Raw genomic sequence first — 27,636 nt, 5'->3', positions numbered from 1 at the left:
CAGGGATCTCAGACGGCGGCAGTGATCACACACATGGCAGATTTAACAACGTTCAGGAAGGGACGCTCACTCTGCACCCCAAACATAGGGGCCCATTTCCACCAAGTCAGGAAGGACAGCACCAGGTCAAGTCCAGGGCCATGAAGCTTCAGTTTTATTTGTGTCAATCAGTAAAAGAACTCAAATGAGATAAACTACTCTGTGATCACAGCAGGTTAAGAGATCATCAGCCAAGGGCTCAGAGTCAGAAGACAGAAAAATGAAAACTGCCTAGAGGAACATTCAGTTATTTTCCTACTGACAGACATTTAACTCTGGCAAGACAACTGTCCAGTGAAACTCAGCTCCATTTAATTTTATTTACACTACGATAATATGAAAAGTAAATAATTCCTTTGTTTCATATTTGAACTTCTAAACATTACTATAAACTCTCACCCCACAGTTCCCAAGTTAAAAGTTTGCAACTAAATTCTCAGTCAAAACCTCCCGACTCCATAATTTAACCTTCTTTTGTTTCCTTGTCGTTGTAGCAAACACTGCCAGTTACCTAAGAACAATTACTTGCTGAAGTTTGCTCTGGAGCCCCTTCTGGCTGATCTGCTGTCCACAAAGGTTCTTAAGCAACCCCTGAAAAGGACATGGGCTCTAGCAGCGCCAACGGTGAGGGAGCTACAACTCGGCTCAGCGACTCATTTCTTCGCTGCCATCTCTCCCTGAAAGGTTAACATCTCTTCTATGATTATTCCTAAACATATGGCTTCCAACAACCACTCAGGTCCACTTCATCTCAAGTCCTTAGTCATCGCAGAAACTGCTCAGTACTGCCACCCCGTGCCTGTCTTTCTGGTGCACCTGTGGCAGCAAGCCAGATGCCACGTCCCCAGTGCAGGATGGGAGAGGTGGCCATCCCCGGCATACTGACAAGACGTTGCTCTGTGCTACACAGCCGTTCTCATCAACTGTCCCACAGCTAGCATCTCCTGAGGCTGGCCACTTCATGTTGAGCTCCTGTCATGTGCTGCACACCCACGTGGCCGCTTGCTCTGCCTTGTGGTAGTTAACACGAAACACAAAAACACATACAAGATTAAAATAGACATCTTGCGATCTGGCATGTTTAGCCCTTGTTTATACCGAGGAACAGTGATCTTTCTACCCTTTGTTTGTTGAACATTATGATCAGCGGTGTGTTATATTTCAAAATGTCTTCACACCAAAGTACACTAAAAATTTGATTCAATTTTCTGTGAATTGTTTCAAGCACCCACATATAATGTAAAAAATGTCTAGCCTGCTGAACAACTTCCCCGTGCATGTCCGAGTGACCATCTGGTCTCTGCCTTCAGCTTGAGAAACTGTCTACCTCACTTACTAAAGGGCGTGTCTAGAGGTAACTGATTTTGCATTAGTTTACCTGAAAATGCTTCTATTTTACCTTCACTTCAAAAGGTTTTCAGTTACTATACAAGCCTAGATTTACATTTTCCAACACTTTTGAGATAACACCCTGTTACCTGTGCTTTTTGCCTTGCATCATTTCTGATAAGACAGATCGATCATTTTTGCCACCATGTTCACACAGGGCAATTTCTGTCCTGTACTGCTCTGACCAGTTCCCTTAGTCCTCAGCACGCCGCCAGCGATGTGTCCATATACTGGAATTCACTGAGCTCCTCGGTTCTGCAGGCTTGTGTTTTGTCATCAGATGTGGAGGCATTTTTGGTCCTAACTGCTAGCCTCTGTCCCCGTCTCCTCTCCTTTCGTACATGTTAGAATGCACAGCCCAGACAAGGGGAGGGATTTGTAAACTTGCTCTTTGGGGTTGTTTTCTCCTCATGCTTTGCTTGGAAATCATTCTGAGAGTCCAGTGATCTTTCCATAGAATACAATCTGATATTAAATCCATTTGGTGAGCTCTTTGTTTCAGACAATGTTTATCAAATTGTCTGTCCAGCTGAGTCATGCCCTGCTGCTAACTCACAAGTAACTGCATGACAGACACTGCTAATGCTTTCTCACTGAGACTCTGTAAGAAAACTGTCCTAGACACAATTTGGTGGTATGCAGCAGTTACTCTCAGCTTGAGGCCTAAGGAATACTTCCTGCAGGCACAAGTCAAAGCACAGCGTATCTAGCATGCTCCCCTCCTAGTTAGTCTGAACTCAAACACTCGGAAGCCTTTTGCAACTTCCAGTCCAGCTCCCAGTCTCACAGTGGCTGTTCGCTGTTAAGCTTCTGCAGGAACTGCTTCAAATCTCAACAAGGGCTAAGTGGCACCCAAACTGCCCAGTGTGCCCTCCCCACACAATTCCCTTCTCCACAGCATCACAGGCCATGAGTCCAGCAGCGTCACTCTCCTTTGGCTGAACACTGCTTCTCTCTTTGGGGACTCCACGGCCGTTGAGGCTACACTTTCCCCATGTCAGAGTTCCCAATGACACCAGAGCAGCAGCACAGGAGTCTATGCTCATCCCATGGGTGGTCTTCTCCCAGAGGACCCTGCCGACGGCCTCAGACCAGCCAGGGACACAAGTGCTCACAGCAAAACACAGGTTCATCACGGCTAGAGCCACAAGTCTCTAATTCTATTTCTGAAATCCTAAAAATATGTGATCGAAAAGTATTATTTCCATATGACAAATTAACAAACAAAGACACAGAATGTTAAATAAAGTAATATACAAATATTCATCCAATACCTACTGCGGGTGCACAGTGATTGGCACAGCAGTAAATAGATGTCACATGATTGCTACCACATCATCAATAAAGCACAGTGTGCCAAAACATCCAATGAACGAGTCACCAAGAATCCAATCATTCAATGTGCCAGGAGCATGCCTATATTCTCAAACATGACTATAATTTACATTCATGATTTATTTTTTCCTGCAAAGATTAAATCACCATGCAAGTATTTTCATTGCTACATAGTTAATATATTTCAATTCCCCACAAACACTTAGTTTTTTTCCTATTAGTAGGTACTATCTCACCAAGTCATTTCTATTTAGCCATGCCTAAGCTGCTTCAGCTGACTCTTAGCCGTGTTTCTAATGTACATGTGGCCAAAGCACATGGGGAGAAAATGTGACCCAACTTCTAAACATCATCTCAGCAGCATTGCACCACCAGTGATACCAAGCCTCTGAGCTGCAACCAATCTCAAATACACCTTCTCATCTCGCAAAATAAACTCTGGACCTATCAGTTAATCCAATATGTCATTCCTGTAAAGACACAATCAAGTTAAATGACGTCTATAAACAGTGAAGAATATTGTTGTGTTAACACATGAGTAGCTTCAGCAGAAATCTCCACCACAGAAAGGCAGATTCTAGCGCATCTCCCTGACTGCTTAGAGCCCAGCAGAAGAGGAACCCACATGGTGAAGGTGGGAGAACTGGTGACACGGGCACGCAAGCACTGCTCTCCTACCCAGGTAGGATTTTCTTGTCCACAGTGCAGCACTTCTTCAGAATCCTTTTTTTCCCAAGGTGCCATTAGAGGTGGCAAGCCATCTGAGTGCACACAGCCTTTATAAAAGCCCTTACCTGCAAGACATCCTGGATCTTCACCCACACATCTGCCATGTCATACAGCTTCACGTCTTCCTGCTGAGCCACTGGTGTCCTGACGGCGTCCTGCAGGTAGCCCAGGACCACCGCATGCGCAGAGGCCACAGCACTGAACTTGTCAAACAGCAGCTCCAGCAGCTCCAGCAGCAACCTAGGCACCAAAGCAAACAGATCCCACTTACACACAGCCAGTGAGCCCACTGGTCTGAGGCAGCACACTACAGCACAAACAGTACACAAATGAGACATCAATAGATTGGATTCCAAACAGCTGCATGGCCTGAGAAACTTTTAAAAACTTATTTAAGCCTAAATCTCTCCTACTAAAAAATAGAAATGTCACAAGAGCTTAAAAATGGCCAAGACCCTAAAGCAGTTCAATAAGCCTTCATTTCTTTAACATATTTCAACATCACATTAATATTTTCATATAAGCAGTTTCCTCAAGGAATTGAGGCCTTTTTTTTTTTTCAAGTAACAGGAAAGATGCCACAAAGAGTATGCTATTGCCTACTAATAACTTGGTCACACTGGTAAGGACACTAATCCTTTTAGTTAAGGAAAGCCATGTCTACTGACATTGAAATGTATGTCCTGAGATGGGGTGGGCGGTGAGGAGGGGAAGACAGGGAGGGGGGTGACAGGGTGGGCGGTGAGGAGGGGAAGGCGGGTTGGGGGGTTGGGGGGTGGGCGGTGAGGAGGGGAAGGCGGGTTGGGCGGTGAGGAGGGGAAGGCGGGTTGGGGGGTGAGGAGGGGAAGGCGGGGTTGGGGGGTTGGGGGGTGGGCGGTGAGGAGGGGAAGGCGGGTTGGGGGGTGACGGGGTGGGCGGTGAGGAGGGGAAGGTGCAGGGATTAGGAGCCCTACACCTGCCCAGCAGTCCGCCTCTCACAGTATCTCATTCATCACAGTGAGACATGTTGAACACATACTGTTACACTGATCTTATATACTCAGACACAAAATAAGGCAGCAGCAAGGCAACTGGGCCCAGAATAAGCACTGGTTTAGCCACCACCTCTCACTGCACTTTGGACTGCAGATGTGTGTTTATGTTGTGGATGTCAAATAACTGCCTTACCACTAAGCCAGGAGAGGCTCATCCCAGGGCCACTCCTCCTTCGAACTCACACTGGACTTGGTCTCGCCTCCCCCACTGTGGCACACACACATTTATACAGATACTTGCCCCCAACTTCCATTATTACACATTCAGGGTAAACACGGCTTAATGCACCTCTGTGTACTCACGCACACTCAGGAGAACGATTAGCAAATATCTGCTGAATGAATTCAATGTATATACCAGGAATGAAAATCCTGCAGTAAGAGCTTCATTGTTCATTGTGTGGCTACACTTCCTAGTTCAGGAACAGATTAATAAACTAACCTATAAAGTAGAAAAGAAAAGCAGAAGAGCTTGACAGCAGTAAAAATTAGCAAGATCGTATTGCCACAAGAGGGAATAAGGACAATCTCATCAAAATGTACAGTGTCCTATCTATTCCCAAGGCGGCTTCTCTACTATCCAATTACGGTAACTCACATGCCAGTGAGACACTGCTTACTATCCCACGATAAAATCCCAATATCTATTTGACAGTGTAATTCAGTGTAGAATATACAAAACCTGGAAGTCACACACTGCATTTCAAAATTGAATTCATCCTTTTAGATGGTGTTCTTAAAAATCTTACCAGTCGATGTATATTATAATCCAGAAGAGCTCCAATCTCACCTGTGTTTTTAGACTTGCTCAATCATCATCAAAGTAAGGTACAAAATACAGAAACACATGCCTAAGCCAACCAGCTGAAACAGCTAACTCAATGTGGGGAAGTAATCGAAAGGAAGCTGGTTGAATAGTAGGTTGGTTGGGTTGAACTAAGCTTCAATGCCCATTGACAAGTACTAAATGGGGTGTGGGATGGACTGAACAAGCTTGTGGTACATACTGACATGCATGGGAACCAGGGTAGGGAGCAGGCCTAGTGGGGGTTATGGGGAGTCACCCCAACTAGGCTGCAGCTCCCACTGGTTATTTTGCGTGAGAACCGAGTATGAAGTGGGTAGGGTCGAGCTGGACTACAACACCCATCGGTTCAAGTGGAAGACAGGGCTGGAAACAGAACTGATCCAGCAATTGCAACAACCAGTATGTGTATAAGATGATTGGGGAGACGGACTGTGCCAGATCCTGTACTGGCAAACTCACACAAGAATCAGGTATGGGATCATCTCAGATGAAGTTTATTTGGAGATCCCTCCAACTGAACTGCTGATCTCAGAACCCCAACCATAAAGAGACTGTCAGCCAGTGGACTCTGAATAGGTTTCATTGTGACTGGAACGGCAAGATTGTCAGCAATCCAGAACTGTTGAACTATCAAAACTGCTTTAGCAGGACCCTTGGAGGATGCCACACATCGGGGACCAGGGATGGGTGGGAGGCTGGGTGGGACTTTTCCCTTCGTTTCTCCCCTGACCCCAGATACAGGGAAAAAAATATTAGTGCAGAAACTATGGCATTACCCACTTTCCTGTAGCCCTTAACCCTTGTACCCTCATCAACTAAGTAAGATTATTTTTTAAAGTAATAAATAAATAAATCTTAAAAAAAAAAGGAAGGAAGCTGGTATCACTCATGGGGAATACTTGATAAAGGAAGGTTCTAGCTTTCAAAAAGAAGGTCTATGGTAAGCATGTAAGACTGTGGTTCCCACACAGAAATCCATACATCATAATGCATTTTAAGTAATGAACAGAAAAAATAAGACAAAAATAATATACTAATTTTTCGCAGATAAATTTATTTAATTTTACACTTTTTATATTCTCTTGATGGGGAAATCGCAGTTATTTTCTGCCACGATGGCAAGAACATTGGTAAAAATCCTCGTTTGACAAAATTAAGGCTAAGTGCTCAGGTACTACAGCTTAGCACTCTCTGAAACTCTTCATCCACGACACTCGGAGCCTAAAGCATCATGGGATCCAGAGTCCAGTGGCACGAGGCCCTCCACACCCCAGACACCTGCAGGATGCACTGCACAGGATACCCCTCTGGTTACTGCCAGAATCACCAAGCTGCAGCGCTGCACACATTTGGGCTGGCAGTCAATGACGGCGACAATCCAGCAACCTTTCAAAGGCAGGACTCCACTTAGAAAGTCAGACCCAGCAGGCAAATGGGGTATCAGATGAGAGCTATAGTATCCATTAACACTACAGAAACAGCAATCTTTGAAAAAAAAAAAAACACTGATTCAGTGCCAGCTCCCGCCACCCTGCAGGAGCAGGCATGTTCCTACTGTGTAGCCATCACAGCTCCAAAACAAAGGCTCTCAGAAAAGTGTGAATCAAGATAAAATGTGATAGTATTGAATTCACCAGAAGAGCTGTCATCAAAAAGGCAAACAATAAAACGTGTTGGCAAGGATATACAGAAATGAGAACTCTCACAGTACAGGCAGGACTGCAAAATAGTACACAAGCATTTTGGGGACAAGTTTTGGCAGGTTATCAAAATCTTACAATATAGACCTAGTGATTCTATTCCTCGGTATACACTTAAGAGAAATAAAAACACCACACCCAAAAATCACAGACAACAGGTAGCATTATTTGTAATGGCCCAAAGTAGAAACAATCTAATTTATTTATCTAATTTATTATCTAATTTATCTATTTACTTTATCTAATTTATTCCAACTGCTGAATCACACAACAGAATTTCTTCTTCAGCCATAAAAAGGAATGAGGTACTCAGACACAGCGCAAGGTGAAACCTGCACATAAAATGTGAAGTCCAAGGCTTGCCACCACACAAGCCTCTTCTGATATGAAAGGTCCAGAATAGGAAAATTCTAGAAACAGAAAGCACATTAGTGTTCACTTGGAGTGCGTAGGCAAGGTCAAGGGAGATTGACAAGTATGTGGGATTTATTTTAGAAGAACAAAAATGATCGGGAACAAGACAGTGGTGGCATTCACAAAACCCTGGGAATGTACCGTAAGTCACTGGGATTGAACACATCCAACAGGTAAGCTCTATGACACATGTATTATAGTTCCAGAGAGCTGTTTCAACAACAAAAGCAACAGGAAGGACGATGAGGGCCCAGTGGTGAAGAAGAAATAAGTGGGAAAAAGGAGGAGGAGGAAGAGATGTTAAGATCCTAGTTAAAATGCCTATCTTCCACTGGAAATCTGGGTTAGACCCCAGTGACTGCTGGTGCTGATCCTGGGACCCAGCAGGGCCGACAGCCTCCCTCTGGTCAGCCCTGGCCCTCGCACTCATCTGGAGAACAAATCAATGAATGGGAGTCCTCTCTGTCTCTCTATCCCCACCTCCCTCCCTCTAATACATAAAACTTGACAGCCTTCCCCTCCCCACCCCCTAAACAAGGAAACTAGCATCTCAAAGAGTAAAGTACTGTGATAGCCAATTCCTTGCATTTCTTCCTACCAACTAAATAGTTGTTTTGCTTCACTTGATTTGTTTGTTATAAGATTTCCATTTTTGCTCAACAGTAACTCTTACTAAACCTTTAATTATGGGGGGGGGGGGGAGTTCAATTTTTCCAAATATCCCTAGCTATACAATTGAAGCCTTAATTAATACTGCTCTGCTGGCAATATCAGATCAGGGTGTGGACAGAACCAGCTTAGTAAACAGCACAATTGATGGAGCTGAGTCTCAGGCCTGAGCAACTCCCGAGGTGGAACTCCCCTGAGAGAATCAAAGTCAAGCTGCAGATTTGGAAGGAGATAGAAAGCTGACTACCTTATGTTCAAGCATCATGTCCCCAAGCAGCTGAAGTGCATCTCTGCAATTCAGGAGAGAGTCCAATACTGGTCAGTTAAAATGTGGTAAATATTTGAGAACCCTCAGAGAGAACAGGCACCTTATGAAAAGCCAGCAGGGGTCAGAGCCAATTCCCCAGGAAAAAGCACCATAGGAAAGATAATTAAGGAAAGAGCTAGGGAAGAAGAAAGAAACCAAACAATGTTTCAGAAGACAGAAAGCAGCAGCAGTGGAATGCTACATGGAAGCCAGATAAGGAAGAGAGAAATGGACAGCCCGAGGTCCCGGGTGACCTCGGCCAGGGAGCTGCACTCAGGTGCTCAAGGGTGCTTAGCTTAGCTAACAGCCAAGATGGAATCCTGCACTTTCCAGGAGACACCTCGATTCCCACCAGCACTGACACTGCCTGCAAAGGAGGAGAAGCAAGATCACCCTGGGGTCCCAAGAGTAAGAGAGATAAGAAAACACTTGGTGAGATGCAAATCTGCGCTAGCCTGGCCCAATCTAGAGCTACCAGAGCGAAGCTGGACTAAGTTAACTTGTGCTCACTCTCCATTCACCCAGAGAACACAGGATTGCGAACACGAGTGTCTGTCCTTGGCTGCAGACTCGGAATGCTGGGAGTGCACAAAGCCACGCTGAGATCATCTCTTGAGCACTGGCACCACAGAGCATTAAATCAAAGAATAAACAAAGCATTACATCACGATTAGCCCGGCAGGAGAAATCCCGCTAGGATCAAGGTTTTCACTACTGACCTGAAAGCCAAAGCACCAGGCAGGATCATTAGATTACCTGATGATTCCTGAAGCTGAACTGGATTAAGAAAGGCTTCTTACAGGAATCAAAGAACCTCAGAGATCTGAATTCCAATTAACTGCAGTATCTACACTTTAGGAAAAAAAAATCACACACACACTCACAGGTTATTTCTACAATCACACAATAGTCAGTAGCAGTGCATTATATATTGTATTCTAATACAGCATCACAGTAGCGAAGGAGGGTATTACTCCTGGTGAGAATCAGAAGGGGAAAATGTAGACGCATATACCCCCTCAAAAGAAAGCAAACCAGAAGTGTGAAACTGATCCATGCTCCGTTAGCTGTTACCATCCACAGGGACAGGACAGGAGATGAGAGCTGCTCCAGGCATTCCACAGGCCCAGCTGCACCTCCTCCTTCCCACTTGGGTAGCAAAGCCTTGGCTGCCCTCAGAGATGCCATAATATGCTAATAAACACCTCCCTTTGATCAAGTCAGATGGATGAGTTTATAACATAAAACCGGCCAATTCACAGAATAAAGTTCAATGTTCCCTTTCTTCTAAGTTCCTACAGTAGTCCCTTCCAATAAAACAACATAATTACAGAGAACCGAGAAAAGTGACCAACTGCCCAGTGCATGGCCTCCGGAGCCGGAACACAAGAACAGAGCTACTGTCTCAGGCTTCTCCCCAGCAGACGGTCCAGTGTCCAGATGAGGAAAACAGGCAAACTGAGTAGACAACTGAGTTCTGAAGTAAAGATGAGCACACTGCAGGACATCCTGTATGCAGCAAGATCCTGACATGTGCAGGCAAGGGTCCCACCTCTATGTGACACAGGCAGCTAAAGGTGTCGTAAGTGAACGACACGGTGACTGACGATGATGACAACAGCACACCAAGGGCAACAGGGCCAGCTAAGCTAGCGATGACACTTCTACTAAATGCAACAGCATGCCAGCATGGCACTTGGTGCCTCCTCCAATAGTCACCACAGGAACCAGTGTGGAACAAGTGTGTAAAGTCACAAGCTGTTAGGATGCCATGCCCTGTGGAAGATACTCTACTTGTCACTAGGAGCCTGGAAAAGCAACACTAGATGGTCCATGTGCCCAGACCCTGCCACCTGAGTGAGCAGGAGACCTGGGAGAAGTGCCTGCTTCGCTCTGGCTAAACTCTGGTTATCGCAGCCATATGGGGAACGAACCAGCAAGTGGAAGACTTCTCTGTGTGTATCTCCCTCTAACACCTGTAAACAAATACATAAATCATACAAGGGAGTAGACGCTGTCACAGCAGGTAAAGTCACCCAAAGTGCCATCATCACATAGGGTGCCAGGTGAATTCCCTGCTGTTCCAATCACCTCCAGCTGCCTGCTGATGCCCCTGGGCAAGCAGCAGAGGACGGCCAGCTGCTCAGTCCCCTGCAGCATGTGGGAACTCAGAGGAAGCTACCGGTTCCTTACTTTAGACCTGCCCAGCTCAAGAAAGTGAGACCATCTGGGGATGGGCCAGGCGATGAAAGATCTCTGTCTCTCAGGAAGTGTGGTTTTCAAGAAGGAGAGAGAAGAGAGAAGAAACAAACAGCTACATTTGTCTCCATTTTATAGAAAGGAAACTGGAGTTCAAAGATAACAAGGGTGGAGAATCTTTTCAGGGCTGTTACAAAAAGAAACAATATAAGAGACAGAGAGCTCAAACAGGTCTCAATTCTCTAGGCGTTAGGAAACCAAGGCTGGAAAGAGGCCACCAGACCTGCCCGCTGCTCACTGCAGACAGGTCTCTGGCTGTGATGTTCCTCTAACAGTTCTTATTAAAGTCTTGGATACTCATTTTCTGCAACTCACCAAAGCTTCAGTCTGTAATCATACAGCCACAACTCTCAATGCTGCTGCACACTCCCCACTTCATGAAACACTGTCTCACTGGTTCCACAACTCTACACTCCTCTCATTTCCTTCTGCCCCTTCAGTTGCTCCTTCTAAGGAGGAACTTCCTAGCCTGTTCCTTCAGTGCTACACTCTCCTCAGTCCTCATGCCTCCTCTAGGTGAGCTCATCCACTTGCTAACCACTCCCAATCCTGTCTTCCACGTGGACTGAAGCACACAGCACATCCTCCCAGGCCTGCTTCTCCAGGTCCCCAACGTCAGGGAATGGTGTTGCTGGCCCAGTCAACACCTACCAGCTACACCCTTTCCTCAGAGCCAACAGGTCTTCCAAACTCTTGACTGGCTCTCAAACAGCCTCTTCCAATGCATGGCCATTACTAAGCTGGCCATGTCAGACAGTCCTCCAACTAGTCTCCTTTCCTCCTGTGGACCGTCTACTTAGCAAGGGTAACAGCTGCTTCCAAACTAAGAAGTGTTCCTGACTCACCACTGTATGATAGCATCTGTCACAATATCTAGCAGAAGACAGGCAGGCAGGATCTGCTGAATGGAGGAATGAAAAATGAGCTGCAGCAAAATGGGAGAGAACCCTGATGAAAGATGAGTGCTGCGACAATACGCATTACAGATTATAATCTTGTGGTCGGGGAAACTCACAGTAGAAAATATTTCACAAAAATTATATCTTCTTCAGTTTAAACATGAACATCTGAAGATGTACGGTTACAAGCTGAAAGATACATGCATTCAGAGATAACTTTACTAATACTGCAGCAGAATCTATTTTAAGCAAAAAAAATAAAAGTGTCAAGATGAAGAAAAGTATTTGTTCCTTACACACAAGTCCAATTGTCTTTGACAGATTTTAAAAATCATTGAAGACTTCTTACAAGTAAAATGCTAGTTATTCTTGCAGATCGCAGGCCAACCTCCCACCCCAAGGTCTCCCTGTGTGCCTCATCTTTCGAGCACCACCATGGAAACAGGCAAAGAGCCAAGGACAGAACATCAGTCGCGGCAACACAGGGCAAGAAGTACACAGGATGCAATGCTTCAGCATCAAACGAAAAGATAGTTCCATATTGAAGGAGAGATAAGACTACCTGAATCTAAACTTAACATCCAGGGAACCTTCAATTACTCAGGTGGCTGGAAAATTCATGGTTCCAGCCAAGAAACTGTTGGACCTTGTCATGAAGCAAAGACAAAGATACACACAGTTTCTAGCACTCATCTGCCGGGACCTTCAAGGAAGGCAGAAAGGCAGTGACCACAGAACACATACTGCTGCACTGTAGCAGCACTGAACTCAGTGCTTGGATGTTCACACTGAAAACTAAGATGGCACTAAGCATCAGCTACACCATCTCAGAAGGGTCTCGGCTTCCCCACTTGGGGCTCAACAGGCAGCGTCTTCACCAGCTCAGTTCAGCAAATTCTTCTCTTTGCAAGCAGGAGGTGAGTCCACTTAGTCATTAAGGTTATCTACTATGCACTTTTAAGGGATGGAGATAAGTTTTACCACTCATTAATAACAGGTTTCATGTGAAAGGAAGTTACTATTTGAAGAGTGCTAATTCCCCATCTGCAGTATGAAAAGAACAGGAAAAACCTATTAGCAATATAGAATGAAACAGTAAAAATAACACAACCGTGGCCCTGGGTGCTGCCCTCATCACTTCCTCCTGTGTCAGTTCCCTCCTCATCAAGCCAGGTTTCTGAGCTCTGGGGTTGATGATGACCTCAAACAACTTCAGGTGATGTGCTACAAACTGGGCCTAAATTAAAAATAAATCCCTTTTACTCCAAATCAAGTATCATTTTTCTTTCAAAAGCCTATTGCCTACTCTATGAACAGCAGTGAAACATTAGGTAAAGTATCCATTAAAAAAAAAAAACACCTCCCAAAGACAACAACTGAAGACTCTGGTGTCTATCCTTCACACTCTGCTGGGCATGAGTGTGTGTGGGTCCATGGTCTCTAGAGGACTTATTCAGGTAACTGGGCTGATTCTCTTGCTTGGTAATGAGTCTCTAAGCACTCTCGGCCTCTGACCCCACTAGCCAGCCCTCCCTGAGACACCTGCCACCAGCGGCCTTGGGGTACAGGCAGGGCTGCACTTTCTGCACCAAGACTGCCCTCCTCCTGGCTCAACTCCAACGGTCGAGGCCACTTGGGGAGTGAATCAGAGGACTGAAGATCATCTTCTTTGTTTCTCTTCCTCTCTGTATATCTGACTTTCCAATAAAAATAAATCTTACAAAGGTAGAAAGACCACTGTTCCACAGGAATGTAGCCAAGTGCTATCAATGATAATTGAAAGATGAAAACTTTACTTACACATTCAGATGAACTTTGTTGTGGTGATGGTGGGGGGGAGGTTTCTATATATTAGGCACCATAAATAATAGAAAAATATTTTTGAGTCTGCCTAAATTCACTAGGAACAATGGTCTCTAGCTCCACACATTTTGCTGCCCCCAAGATTTTATTGGTCTTATGGCTAAGTTTGTGTATAAAAATGCACATACACATATAAATACATGTAGTGGAAGGTATGTATACATATATAGACACAGATAAATGTAGGACATATATATGTGCATAAATATATACACACATATACATTACACGACATATATATTCAGAGATGCACAATGCCTTTATCCAGCGCCTAGCTGATGGACATGTATTATGGATTGTGAATGGAGCTGCAATAAGGGTACCAAGATTTGACTTCCTCTGCTGGTTTCATTTGCTTTTCCCAGGAGTGGGATGGCTCTGTCCTGTCACAAAGCTGTTTCTCAGGAGTCCCCAGGCTGGCTTCCATAAGGTTGTACTAATCTGTGTTCCCAACAGTTTCTTTGGGTATCTTTTCCCCCACATCCTTACCATTATTTTTGGATGAAAGTCACTGCAGCAGGATGAGGTGAACGCTCATTATGGTTTTTACGTGGGTTTCCCTGACCGGCAGTGAACCTCAGCACCTTCTTATGTCTGCGGGTTATCTGCACTTCATCTAAAATCCGCCTGCCCACATCCTTTACCCACCTCTAACCGGACTGCTAGCTTTGTTGCTGAACTTGAGTGCTGAGATATTCTGAATATTAGTCCTTAACCAGTTGCATTGTTTCAAAATATTTTCTCCCATTCTGGCAATTGCCTGTTTTAGACTATTTACTTGAAAAAGAAAGAGAAAGGAAGAGAGGCAGAGAGATCTTCCATCTGCCTGCTCACTGCCATAGTGGCTGCCAAGCTAGAACTCAGCCAGTCTGAAACTGGGAGCCAGGAGCTTCTTTCAGGGATCCCACATGGGTGCACTGGCCCAAGGCCTGAGGCCATTCCCAGGGAACTGGAAGTGCAGTGCCACAGGCAGAGGGTCAGCACACTACACCACCATGTAACCTTATTTTCCTTACTGTGCAGAGCTTCCTAGCATGATGTAATCCCATCCTTCTATTTTTGCTTTCATTGTCTGTGCTGTGGGGAACTACGTCAAGAAATCTTTGCCTATGCCTTTGTCTTGTAAGGTTCCCCCAAGATTTTCCTCTAGTAATTTGATGGTACCAGGCTCAGACTTAAACCATTCACCCACTGTGAACTGGAGTTTATATATGGTGTGCGATGAGGGTAGTGCTTCATACCTCTGTGTGCAGAGATCCAAGTCCCCGGAAAACATTTTCTGAAGAAATTGTCTTTTCTCTAGAGTGATTTTTTAGCTCATTTTTCAAACATTGTTAACTATAGATGCCAAGATTAATTTTCAGGGTTTCAATTCTGTCCCACTTATCTACATGTCTATTTTTGTGCCGGTACTATGCTGTGTTTATTATAATTGCCCTATAGAACATCTTACAATCCAGTACTGTGGCCATCATCTTGGATCAGGGCATGGCCATCACCCCTTCACTGACGAGCTCTACAGAGCCCTGGCGCTCATGGAGACAAGCTGCACTGTAACGAGGACCAACGTTGCCAGCCACAGATCCAGGGCCATCGCGGCCATGAGGTATGTGGAAAGCATTTTTTTTAATGAATGAGATAACCTTGTTTTAATGAGCACATGCAGTGTGAAGTGCACGCTACTGAACACCAGACTTGGAGGAGGAGAATGAGTGTGCAGGTGGACACTTCAGCCGTCCCTGGCAGTGAAGGTGGAGGCCAGCTGCCTGTCCTCATGTGGCTTGGCTCCACGGAAGACTCTTTCCTTCCCGGGAAGCAACAGCAAAAAGTAGCTGACGGGCTGGAGGCTGCACAAAGCCAGTGACAGGGAGTTTCATGAACTGATGGATGTGGTCACATCTATTTTCAAAGTGCCAGGACAGACACCTGCTATTGTTGCTTCCAACTAACCCCCCAAAAAGCATCTGGTAGTGTGATGCTTCCAGCTTTACTTTTACCATTTACGATTGCTTTAGCTATTCGGAGTCTCTGGTGTTTCCATTCAAATATTAGGATCATTTTTCTCTAGCTCTGAAAAAGAATATCCTAAATTTTTTTGTAGATAGCTACTGTGTGTTGCTATGGTTTGCAAAGGTCTATGATTAAAGGATTCACGGTACTCTGGGGACTCTTGCTCTCTGCTGCAGCCACTCCCCTGCCATGACCATCTGCCAGTGCCATGAGGTCCTCAGCAAGGCCTTGAACTGCCAACCCCATGAGCTGAATACACCTTCTCTCTGTAAGTTGGTTGTCACAGAAATTCTGCTCTAACAAAACAATGCTAACGCACACGCCTCGCCCTACAGCAGACTACAAACACAATGTCAGCGCCTTCCTCAAAATGCCCAGAGATAACAAGACAATGGACCAGGATCTGCAGGAGCCCAGAGAATACGATGCACAGCCCAAGATCCACATGCAAGTGCTTGAATCCCATCCACAATCACTCCTACACAAACACATTACACACACACAGCACCACTCCTATACAAACATACTAACACACACACCACCACTCCTACACAAACACACATATACACCACCACTCCTACTCAAACATACTAATATATACACCACCACTCCTACACACACACACATCACTCCTACACACTAACACATACCACCACTCCTACTCAAACATACATCACTCCTACACACAAACACACACCCCACTCCTATACAAACACACTAACACACACCACCACTCCTACACAAACATACTAACACACACACCACCACTCCTACACAAACACACATATACACCACCACTCCTACTCAAACATACTAATATATACACCACTCCTACACACACACACATCACTCCTACACACACACACACACACCACTCTTACACAAACACACTAACACATATACACCACTTCTACATAAATACACATACATAAACACCACTCCTACACAAACACTCACACACCACCACTCCTACACAAACCAAGGCATTAACTTCACATAGCACAGCTTGTCTGCCTCTGCAATGAAGAACTCTGGTACTACTTGACGAGTACCCTTTGCATTATGATACCAACAAATACACTCCCCCCAAAAAAGAAAAGGATTATGACAGCACCCACCATTTGACAGAGAGAAGTAACCTTAATGCAGATATCTAAACTTACAACAACTTGTTAAATAAACTATTTCCTCTAGTTGAACTATTCTCTAATTTGCACTTGCTGTAGTGTGTAAAACAAAGAAATTTCACAGCAGACTTTTTGATTCACTAAACACAAAACTAAGCTTTGCAAAAGGTGATATTCAACAAAATCTCTAATTTATTCAATCAAGAACCCCGTTTCCAGAAACTAACCAATGGATGATACGAAATCAGACAGCTGTTCAAAGTCGTGATTATGGAAAAAACTATGGCCATCGCTGATACACCTAATTCACCACAGTGATATATGGAGCTGTTATCAATTAATCTATTTAAGTTTTTCAGGAAAATAAGTAGGAAACCTTCCATGACAAGGAATTATACATTTCCGTTAGAAATTGAACTAATGAGCCCCATATGTTAAAGAAATAATTCATTTGTTTTCAAAACATTGCCAGTAAAGCTGCATGGGAGACATACTAGTTGAAGAACAGTGAAATTCCTTCTGTATGTCCCTGGTTTGTTATATTCACATCATTCAATATTTAACAGTTGTATATATTTGAAACATGTTTTCATGGATATATGTAATCAAATGGAATCATAATTGCTTCCCGCTTGCTTTGATTTGAATTAACTGCCCATCTAAATTACACAGAGGCCCTTCCTCATTCCAGTTCAGGTGCTGCATGCATTGCCTGCAAATGGCTACAGAAAACCACAAGGACAAATGCCTGACCTTGCTTCAAAGCTGCTCTTAAATGACTTTCCCATAAAATAAATGGCCAATTCCTCCAAGCTCTGCATCTTAGGTACTTATAAAAGCAACACAACTAGACAGAAAGGAGAGAGGAAAGCAAAAAGGGATCGTTTCTAATTTTAAAAAGAAACACATGCCTCACACCGTCCACTGGTCTATAAGAAATCATGCCAACTGTTTCATTTCATTCCCTTCCCATAAACATTGCATTTATTCTATAAAACTAACCTTGGGGCCTGAGCTCTTAGGCTCTCTCACGATCACTTTATAAAAGTGTTCTATGAACCAGCATACCCTCATAATGTGTTCTGAACTCTGAATTACAAAAACATTAGCAGTATACTTTTTAAACATTTGAAGCAATAATCCCATGTATTTCTGAAAACCTATGGTCTTCACAGACTGAGAAACCAGGAAAAGAAAAACAGAACACTGATCACAACCATGAGTGTGAAGCATGATCAGTGTTAGAATCAGTCAGCAGGCACACAGCTGACACTGACACACAGCGCACAGGAAGGACGCAGCCAGCCCCAGCAGCACAGCGGCGTGAGCCTCACGGCAATTCCTTCGTGTGCCAGCACACAGACAGGTGACCTTCCCAGGACTTCACTCTGACTTCATGGGCAACCTCAGAAAAAATTCACAAGTTTCACATTGTACATCATTCTGAAAATATATGCTATAGTTATGTTCTCTCCCTATGAAAGCCTGGTATGTCCACTCAGGGACTCACAGTAAAAGGCCAAATAGCAAATGAAGGTTTCAAATAATTTGTTAGTAAAGAGTCAAAACATCTTCAAAAACTTCATGTGCCACGCAAAAAAAGATAAAAAGCAAAGTTCAACTTAGAAGCATTCTCCAACTTTAGTATGTCATCACAGGAGTGACCAGAGAATAAGGAAGTGAACATAGGCACCAGTAAAGACATGTGTTTTCACACATGCAAGAGTACATGGAATACTTACTGCTGCAACTCCTCTAAGCACCATAACCCGGCAACTCCTTCTAAAGCATATCTTACTGCTTTTCAGCCTTTTGACCAAGATCAAGTGCAGAGCAAAAAATCCTGTGGGCGAGTGCTTGGCCTAGTGGCTAAGACATTGCCTGAGAACACACATTCCTCTCATGTGTGTCTATGTGTTCACCTAGATTCAAATCCTGGCTCTGGCTCATAATAATTTCAGCTTTTTGCAGCATATACCTGGGAATCAACAGGTGGATGACTGACTCAAAGTTCAAGTAATCGCATAACTGTGACTCCTAAGGCAAAGCTAGACAAAGTTCCAACCACTGGCTTTGGCCTGGTCCAATTGCAGTCATCACGGGCATTGTGGGAATAAATCAACTGAGAGCTCCCTGCTCATGAGTCTGTCTCTCCCTCTCTCTCTCACTCTGCTCTGAAATACACACAATGAGTAAATCTTCAAGGGCAGGCATATGGTACATGGTTAAGTACCTGCTTGGGCTGATGGCACCCACACTGGAATGCATGGATCAAGTTTCAGCTACTCCACTTCCGCTAACCCACACCCTGGCAGGCAGCAGGTTCAAGTGCTTGGGTCCCTGCTGCTCCTAAGCAACACCAGGATGGAATTCCAGACTTGGGGCTTCAGCCTGGGCCATCCCCGGCTCTTGCAGGTGCTTGAGGAGTAAACCAGATAACAGATCTGTGCGTCTCTGCATTTGAAATAAAATGAAAATTAAAATGAAAATGTATCTGGAGTATGTCTTGTCACTTGCTAAAGTGTTAGACCTGCAAGGAAACTGTGTCTGATGGGTCCAACAGTCTCTCTGTTACTAAAGAAATGCTACTGTTAGTAGTTAGGAATTTTATCTATTTTTAGAGGAATGTAAATTTAGGGAGGAAATTGTAGTAGTCCATTTAGTGTAGACTTTCCCAGATATTTTTTAAACTTTTTGGAGTCCATTTATTTTAAATTTTCTCATGTTCTATTTTACATATAAATAATAATTGATTTTAAAAATCTTCAGAAATCAATCCAGTTGTAAATTTCATTCAGAGTTAACACAGCCTAGGTTTCCTATGTGAGTGACAGAAGGCTAATGATCTGAGTACCACAAGTACCTCCCAGGTCTGCAGTAACACCAAGCAGAGTCAGGGGGTAGAACTGAGATTTGAACCAAGCAACACCAGAGTGAAAGTTAGGCAGCTTAAGCATGAGGCCCAATGCCCAACCCCAAACATGGGCTTGGAATCAAACTGACTTATCACCAGCTACAAGATCAGCCACTTGTTCAGTGAGCTTGAACTTACCTAATCCCTAAGCCCCAGTCGTTATGGTTACAAAATGCAGACACGAAAACTAGCTCAGTGAGTTGTAGAAAGAACGAAATGAGTTAATAGCACATAAAGTTCCGGAAACACTTAGTAACCAGTACATATTCAAGATCACGTTCTTTCAACTTTTTCACCCAATAATCTATTTGAACATAAACCACCTTTATTATAGATATATACCTGAATCTTACCATTCTATGTATGTGAATACAGACATCAAAAATAAAGGAAATTCTGCATAGCCAGGCTGTTTTTACCTAAGTCCATTTGGGCCACAGTAGTCCAAATGCAATAATATCAACAGATGAAGACACCATAGAAAATGCAATACTGTCAGATCAGACACAGAGACTGCGCGTCCACCCACCTTGGCTGGTTTTCCACAGGGAGGTTCTCTCCTCTCTGATAGCCACTGTCTGCCACTTGGGTTGTCGACCTCTTCACGATTTGCTTGAGCTCCTGCTCCAGGCGCTCCTTGATTGCCTTGACTGTCTCTGGAATCTTCTTCAGTTTGGCCAGTCCCTTGATAAGGACACCCATAAAAAGGGTGCTGTTCTCCTCTGGATCCAGTTCTAAATCTTCTTTAATGTCCTGCAGGTTTATGTCCTTTGCTGCAAATTTAAAAAATTAATCAGAAATAGTTCCCACTATAAAATTTGAAAACACAGCAGTCCAATAAATGGGATGACCGTTTTGATTACTCCCTTAAAAGAGCCAGAGAAGATTTTTCAATTAAATTAATTTGCATAGTAACCACCCAAGTGTCACAGCATTATATTTCTACTATCAAATTATACCCACCAGTTGGCAATAAGAGGTTGAAGCATTTAAAAATGAGTATGCAAAAGCAGTAAGTTTCCACAGAATTACTTCTGACATGAGTTCATGGGTCTGTGATATTTAAGCATTTACTGTTTATACAATGCCATTCATGGTGCTGCGGGAGAATTCTAAAGTGTCACCCATACGTCCAAGTCCCTATGTAGCAGTTAGCAATAATAAGCAACTAGAGAAAAACATAAATTATAAATCCCTACATAAGAGCGAAAGTTTAAAATTACAACAGATTTTTTTAAAAGCACATGAAATAAAGGGAAAACAGTATGAACAAGGGAGTAAAAAAAAAAAAAAAAAGAGTGATAAATTAGATACTTCACAAAGGACTGACTCCTTATCTCTACAAAAATGCTTGTACAAAGCATGACCTCCTGGAGGCAGATCTTGCTGGTGACCCATAAAGTCTTGAGATCTTTGGAGGACAGCTTTCATCCACACCAGTCACTCTGCGAGTGGAAGAAATAGTTTAGCCCAACCTTTCTCAGCACTGCAAATAACTGGGCAGGGCAGGGAGGGCCAGGATCAGAGACCTGTGTCTCCCACTGCAGGCCTAGGTCCTCTCCCCCACACAATACACACGGAACTCTGACCGTGAAGTCAGGAATTCTACACCTGACACACTGATCAAGTTACAAATTTCTTCTCTAAAAAGAACTCTTGCGCTCACAAATGGCTGGAATAAGACAGACAAAAGCAAACACATCAAAGTGCAAGTTTCAAGTTCTGCACATTAAAAGAAATGAAGCAAGACCAAGAAACAAAGCCTCAAGCAGGAAAGAAGCAGAGCAAATTCCGGAAGACAAAAGCTCTTTACCTGGGAGTCAGCAGCGGGACCCACAGTAAGGGTCCCTGGGCCTGCAGCCACCAGGCAGGTGACTGGCCAGTCATGAGGCCAGGGAGCCTAGCTCAGGAACATCATGGGCAGCCAAACAAGAAACAACAAAGGAGCAAGATGTGAATAATGAAATGCCACATCCTCAAATGGCCCATTTGTTTAGAATTTTATCTGTCTCCTGAAATCTCCTAGAGCATAAACATTGAACAGATCCAATATTAATCAATTTATATTATCTCTTTCACTCACATCTGTTGAAAATTAGAAGACAATTTAAAACGATAATATAATCAACCATGACTAGTTTAATAATCACAAAAGCCCTGTGAGGTCAGAAAGAATCATTGCTGCTTTGTGGGAAAAAAATCTACAAAAATAATTTAACTCAAAGTCAGAAAGGCTTCACCACCGTTAGGACTACAGGTGGGTATCTCCTCACTGGTGAGCCTCCCTCCATGCATCCTGCAACTCAGTGTGTGCACTGCAATACACTTTCAACATTAGAAATGACACACTTCCTAAAACACTGATTTTTGCCTCTCAGTATCTTGCCACATCAAGATTTGGCAAAGACGATTGTGAAGACTCACTGACAGATAAGCTTAAATGTGGAGGACTCTGATGCCCTCATCCAATTGTTCCCACTGCTCCCCACTGGCCTGCCCCGCTCCTTACACCTCAGCACACCACACACACCACATACACACACACACACACACACACACGCCTGCCCCCGCTCCTTACACCTCAGCACACCTCAGCACACCTCAGCACACCACACACACACACACACACACACACTGGCCTGCCCCACTCCTTACACCTCAGCACAGCACAGCGCGCGCGCGCACACACACACACACACACACACACACTGGCCTGCCCCACTCCTTACACCTCAGCACAGCACACCACACACACACACACACACACACACACACACACACACTGGCCTGCCCCACTCCTTACACCTCAGCACAACACACACACACACACACACACACACACACACACACACACACTGGCCTGCCCCACTCCTTACACCTCAGCACAACACACACACACACACACACACACACACACAGCTGCCCACCTACACACACACACACACACACACACACACACACACACACTGGCCTGCCCCACTCCTTACACCTCAGCTCAGCACAGCACAGCACACCACACACACACACACACACACACACACACACACACCTGCCCTGCTCCTTACACCCTGCTGGCCCACAGGTCCAGGAAGAGATTTAAAGAGCCAACAGCATCCTGCATGTGGGACCCAACTAAGCTGGGATGGGACTGGAAGGTCTACTTACGCATACCACCAACCCTCTATCCTCATCCATGTCTCCACGGAAGCACCCGGGCAGCTCCATACCTTGAATATTTCTCCCACCAGTGCAAAATTACTTTTTTTATGTCTTTTAGTCTAATTAATATACCCGCCAGAGCAGACTGAGAAAGGTGTCGAGGCACTGGTGAGACTCCGGAGGACAGAATCTTCATTAGGGTCTTTCAAATGTTAACTAACTACCCTGGAGTGTAGATTCCTGATTAAGGCACTTCAAAAATGTTAACTAAGCACCCCTAAGGTGCAGATTAAATTACTTTAAAGAAAACTACAGACGATGTAACACCCACTCCAGAAAGAGGCAGGCAAAGCCTGGTGCCAGCCGTGACAGGAGCTCCATTTCCACAAAGCCAGGAGCAGACCAGCTGTAGGGGGGGGGCTGCAGGGCGACACACTAGGTCGTTGGAGGAAACAGCGACAGCTTCAACTCAGAAGGGAGAAAGCTGCAGAGCTCAAAAACAATGAAGATCTCAGCAAAAAGGCAAATGGGTCAGAGGGAGGTTATGAAGGTCGGCCTTCCGTGCACAGGTAACACAAACATCTGCTCAATCACTTTGGCATCGGACAGCACTTACTGTGCGCTCCTCATTTACATCAAACACCAGCGGAGAAGACACACAGTGACAGACAGGGAACTTCAGAACAAACAGAACCCGACTGTGCTACGTTGGAATCCCTGGCCAGTACTGCCAGGCATGCACTCTCCCCTCGGTCATGTGATCACATCCACAGCACTGCCAGGCGTGCACTCTCCCCTGTGTCATGTGATCACATCCACAGCACTGCCAGGTGTGCACTCTCCCTCGCACCATGTGTCATGTGATCACATCCACAGCACTGCCAGGCGTGCACTCTCCCCTGTGTCATGTGATCACATCCACAGCACTGCCAGGCGTGCACTCTCCCTCGCACCATGTGTCATGTGATCACATCCACAGCACTGCCAGGCATGCACTCTCCCCTCTGTCATGTGATCACATCCACAGCACTGCCAGGCGTGCACTCTCCCCTCTGTCATGTGATCACATCCACAGCACTGCCAGGCATGCACTCTCCCTCGCACCATGTGTCATGTGATCACATCCACAGCACTGCCAGGAGTGTATTCTCCCCTGTGTCATGTAATCTTGCTGACCCTTGACTTCCACTCACTCACTGCCATATATTAAAAGAGGTAATAAGACTTCAAAAGCCAAAAGAAAGAAAATAGCAAAAGAAACGTGGTTTTAAACTTTCACATTTGGGACTTCGAAGGGTTAACAAAGGTGGGTCCTTGGGTTCCCACCTTTCAGTATATTCCCAAAACAATATACAGAACTACACCAACACCAGGTCCTTGAGGTAACACGACAACACAAAATGCCCAAAATCCAAAAGCACACACATAAAAATAAGCAAACACTAAAGTTCTCCTGTTCTTGCTAAGTCAAAAGGCTTTGTAGAGAGAAAAAGTAGAGAATAAAACCTATGACGGGGCCAGCACTGAGCAAAGACAGTTAAAGCTGCCACTGCACCACCAGCATCGCACTTGAGTGCTGGTTCAGGTACCAGCTTTTCCCCTTCTGATCCATATTAAAAATTCATGAGGAACAGATATAGGATTCAAGGCTGATCTTCAACTATCTGGGGACATGAAAAGCTGTCACAAACCAGAACTAAAAAACCAAGACAAAATAGAAATACGTAAAAAGTGACTAAAGCAGAAAAGAAATGCAGGAAGAGAGAGAAGGAGGGAGGGAAGGAGAGAGAGAAATACTGACTCGTGGGCAAGAGGAAGGTCCCTTCAGAGCACGGGGCAGGTGGAGGTGTGTGTACCCATCTCTTCAATGAAAACTAGTATCTTACAACAATTCACAAAGAAAAGCCTTCATATCAGTGTCTTCATGGTGAGAAACATTCATACCATTGCCACTAAAAACGAAAGAATGAGATGCAAGATTTAAATTTCCAACTCAAAAAAAAAAGAAGGTTGTAAAGACTAACAAAAACAGGGCAAACACTGTGATGTAGTGCAATAACCTACCACCTGCAATGCCAACGGTCCGCATCGTCGCTTCAGCCCCAGTTGCTCCACTTTCAATCCTGCTCCCTGCAATGCCTCGGGAAAGCAGCAGAGAAGCGCCCAAACACCGACGTCCTGCCAGTGACACGGCAGACAGGGAGCAAGTGCCTCACTCCTGGCTCCCGAGCGGCTTATCTCCAGCCACTACGGTCACCAGGAAGTAAATCAAGGAACGAAGACTTCTCGACTTCTCTCCCTTTATCTTTCTCTCCATCTCCATTATGTCTCTGAAATTCTCATTTCCAAATAAATAAGCGAGTTTTAATTTTAAAAAAAGGACTAGCAGGATAATGGCAAAGAAGGAAACATTAATAAAGACCCCAGCAGAAGGTAACTCCCTAGGTTGCCTTATAGGGAGGTGTTACTCTCAGGGGGAACAGCAGCCCACAGCTGGCATTCTGGGCCTGGTTAATGCTGAATTTGTATCAACCATACCAATATGCCAGTGTCGTTGCTTATTTTAATTTTTTTTCAGAGATATGTGGGAAAGACAGGCAACTCCAGGCCCCTGGGTGGAGTGTGGCCGATTCAACAAGGAAAGGGGTCTGGGAACCTGTTGGTGTGAGAATGGTTAAGGGCATGTTTGCCCGTGAAGCAATGACTTCTGGCCACGGACCAGATAGGTGAGGGAGCCGAGACAAGGTTCTTTAGAGGAGGAAAGAGGAGGGCATGCTTGGTCAAGCCAAGGCATCCACCCGCATGGGAGACCTGGGCTGGACAAAGGAGCATCACCTGCCACCTGCCAGTACACGCCAAAGCTGCATGTCTGATTGGACTAGATCACAGTATCAGCCAGCAAGTGCCGGGGCATGAGGTAGGCCATGTCACCCACCAGAATGTGAGAGAACTGGATCTGGGAGCAAATTCCATAAGAGACTTGTGGGCTTCCCTCTGAGGAATTGCTACACCTGCTGATCTGCATGGGAATCTGAGGTGGTGACAGGCCGAGCCAGGTAGAACTGTGGAGCCACCTGACAGGAACTCATCTGACATTCGGGGGAGTCGTGGCTGGGGGTAGGTCAGGCTGGGTCAGTCTGCAGCACCCACTGGCACATGCAAAAGCCAGGATGATGGACAGACCCATGCCAAGCAAGGTCTCAGCACCCACTGGCACGTGTGAGATTGGAAGATGGGAGTGGGGAAATCTACTATGGCACAAATTCCACTGGGGAGCACAGGACTTGGAGCTGGGGTGGCCAGTCCAAGCAAAGAGGCAGCACTCCTCACCACAGGCTGGGCTCGGCTGGGCCACAACACCACTGGCACACAAGAGCTAGAACAGGGTGTGGGCCAGACCAGCTCAACGAGGATACAACACCAGTCAGCAGGAGATAAGGCTGCAGACAGGCAGTCAGTCTAGGTCAAGCACCTGCCAGCATGGACGAGACCAGGGCTGGGGACAGACCTAGTGCAGAAACTCGAACTCCTGTGCTGGGCTGCAGCTCCCACCGTTGAATGCAAGGGATTCTGGGATTCTCCGGCACCTCGTCAGCAGGTGCTGGCTCAGAGATACAGCAGCTGGCACCAACGCAGGCACGCCAACATGAGATGGGGGAGACTCGAGCAGTGTCGACAACCTTGCCAAGACATCTTCCCGAGACTCAAATTCCTTAATATAAATATTCTCAGAATCAGACTTTAGAAGATAAATGAACATTAAGGAAACAGCACCAAAAGAAAAAAAACAACCATTTAATCTATATTCTCATTGGGTTTTATTGTTTAACTTATGCTGGTCTCAAAAAGAAAGGTCCAGTTTCATTATAGTAATATTCACACATTCCCAGCAAGAGAGTGAATAAAATCAATCCTGGGAATTCCTGCTTAGTCCAGTCGGCCAGATGAAAGGACGGCCGGGGAGTCTAGGGCTCGCGTGTACACTCTGCTGCGGGGCTCGCTTCTGCTTCTCTTACAGCTCAGTTAGTCCTAACCGCACACTCGTCACCCTGCACATCACAAAGCACTATGACTGGTGAGAATAAAGCACAGAGCTGCAGGATACTTCCCACACAGGAGGCCAGGCCTCAACAAGGACCACCTCAATTGAACCTGGTTCCTTCAGTAACCCTACCCAGTTCCAGTTTTCGTTTTTATACCATTTTCAGAGTGAAATCTGATTTTTCTAAAAAAACGAAAAAGCAGTTTCTTCGCTGTTTCTGCACATGGCTCTCCTCTGTACAGGCTGCCTGTTCCTATGTTTGCCCATTACTCCATTAGCTTCTTTCACTGAGTCATGCAGGTTCTGTATACTATGGACACAACCTCCACCAGGTAACTCCACTGCACGTATGTGGACTTCTCTGAGACTTCAAGTATCTGCTTCTTTCTTGTGTCCGTTGACCTTCACTGGTATGTAGGAAAGCCAAGCTAACTGTGTTGGCCAATCTGTGCTTGACGTTGCATTTAATACGTAAATATTATAATTAAATGTTGCAAACATAGAATTAGGTAATTCTACGCGATGCTTACAATGCTCTAAACATTTGCTCACACATAAGTCAGTGGTTAGAAATACAATAACCGTTAACAGTAATGACAATGGTGCCTGTCTTAATACCTCACAGGACCGCAGCATCCCTTAGATTGCAAAATGCATTCATTCTCTCATTTAACTTATGAGTTATGATAGAAAAACACCACAAAATAGCCACTCAGCTCTGCCTCTAAATAAGACATCCGAAAAATGATTCATTCACAAGCAATCAAAATTCTTAATAATAGTCGGAAAGTTCTCAGGGATCCCCTCCAACCTTAACTTATGGCACCCCAATGGGCTATCCATTCCACCTAGGGATTCCCCTGGAACTCACTCTACAGAAGTGTCAAGTCGAATGGTTGACACCCTCAATCCTACTGCTTTACAATCTGCGGGAGCTTT

The 27,636-nt window shown here is 44.9% G+C and overlaps 1 protein-coding gene across 12 annotated transcripts in view; it reads right to left on the bottom strand.

The window, feature by feature from the left end:
- EXOC4 (exocyst complex component 4) overlaps nt 1-27,636 on the bottom strand; it is an 817,909-nt gene that overhangs the window by 739,467 nt on the left and 50,806 nt on the right. For all 12 annotated transcript variants that reach the window (XM_040987490.1, XM_040987494.1, XM_040987493.1 and 9 more), the window contains exons 6-7: nt 20,026-20,269; nt 3,558-3,732 (exon numbers count right to left, since the gene is read on the bottom strand). In XM_040987490.1, the coding sequence (XP_040843424.1) occupies nt 3,558-3,732; nt 20,026-20,269 (419 nt within the window). The remainder of the gene's footprint in view (nt 1-3,557; nt 3,733-20,025; nt 20,270-27,636) is intronic.

Source organism: Ochotona curzoniae, unplaced genomic scaffold (genome assembly GCF_017591425.1).
Source record: "Ochotona curzoniae isolate NIBS_2020 unplaced genomic scaffold, NIBS_Ocur_1.0 contig_4692, whole genome shotgun sequence".
NCBI lineage: Eukaryota > Metazoa > Chordata > Mammalia > Lagomorpha > Ochotonidae > Ochotona > Ochotona curzoniae.
Note: the sequence above shows the minus strand (reverse complement) of the source record. Positions and strands in the feature narration are given on the sequence as shown.